This window comes from Chaetura pelagica, unplaced genomic scaffold (assembly GCF_000747805.2).
Source record: "Chaetura pelagica isolate M959 unplaced genomic scaffold, ChaPel_1.0 scaffold72, whole genome shotgun sequence".
Lineage (NCBI taxonomy): Eukaryota > Metazoa > Chordata > Aves > Apodiformes > Apodidae > Chaetura > Chaetura pelagica.
In genome coordinates this window covers 3027846-3028574 of record NW_009952560.1, presented here as the reverse complement: position 1 = coordinate 3028574, position 729 = coordinate 3027846, and the positions used below count along the sequence as shown (strand labels likewise).

Below are 729 nucleotides of genomic sequence, written 5' to 3'. Positions count from 1 at the left end.
CCCCCCCCCAGCCGCTCTCCTCGGGGAGGTTCACCTGCTTCATGCTGCTGCTCTGCCAGGGGAAGTGAAACAACCTTCTCCTTCCGCGCTCCGTTAAAACCACCTCGCCAGGGCGAGCAATGTGTAACCACACCGAGGTGAACTTCAGCCAGGGCTGCCCTCGTGCTCCCGGCAGCCGGGCAGGGATGAGGAGCAGCGGGGTCAGGACGGGGCAGCGGGGGCTCTGAGCAGCAAGGGGAGTAGCCCAGACGTGAGCCACGAGAGGCTGAGACTTCCCAAATCCTGTGAGCCCTCAATACCTCTTTCCTGCTTCTCCGCTGGCCTGGAGGGTTGTCCTCTTCTTCCAGCAGAGACGGAGGGTCCGTGTGTCGGTTCGCAGCCTCCTGGGAGGCACTGCCGGGGCTGCTGCCGGGCCGGGCCCCTCTCAGCACAACAGGCCGGTGGCCAAGCCAAGCCAAGCCAGCCCAGTTGGCTCCGGTGTCGGCCCCGCGCGGCGTCGGGTTTCAGGGCTCTGATCCGCCAGGACAAATATAGCGCCCGGCCCTGGCCCCGCTGGGAGCTGCCCCGTGGTGCAGGCACCTCCGTCTCAGAGCCAGAGGGGAGACCCGTGGGGATGGGGTAGCCCAGGGGGCAGAGAGGGGCAGGTGTCCTCCTGTCTCCAGGCTCTGGTCCCAAAGCTACTGGGACTCAGCAGGGCAAGGTCTGGCGCAGCTTCCCCCCATTTGTGCG

General features: G+C 66.7%; 1 protein-coding gene across 1 annotated transcript in view; it reads right to left on the bottom strand.

Moving 5' to 3' along the window:
- LOC104398974 (multidrug and toxin extrusion protein 1-like) overlaps positions 1-43 on the bottom strand; it is a 7640-nt gene extending 7597 nt beyond the window's left edge. Inside the window, exon 1 of the mRNA XM_010009132.1 lies at positions 35-43. Coding sequence (XP_010007434.1) covers positions 35-43 — 9 coding nt within the window. The remainder of the gene's footprint in view (positions 1-34) is intronic.
- Positions 44-729: the final 686 nt, after the last annotated feature.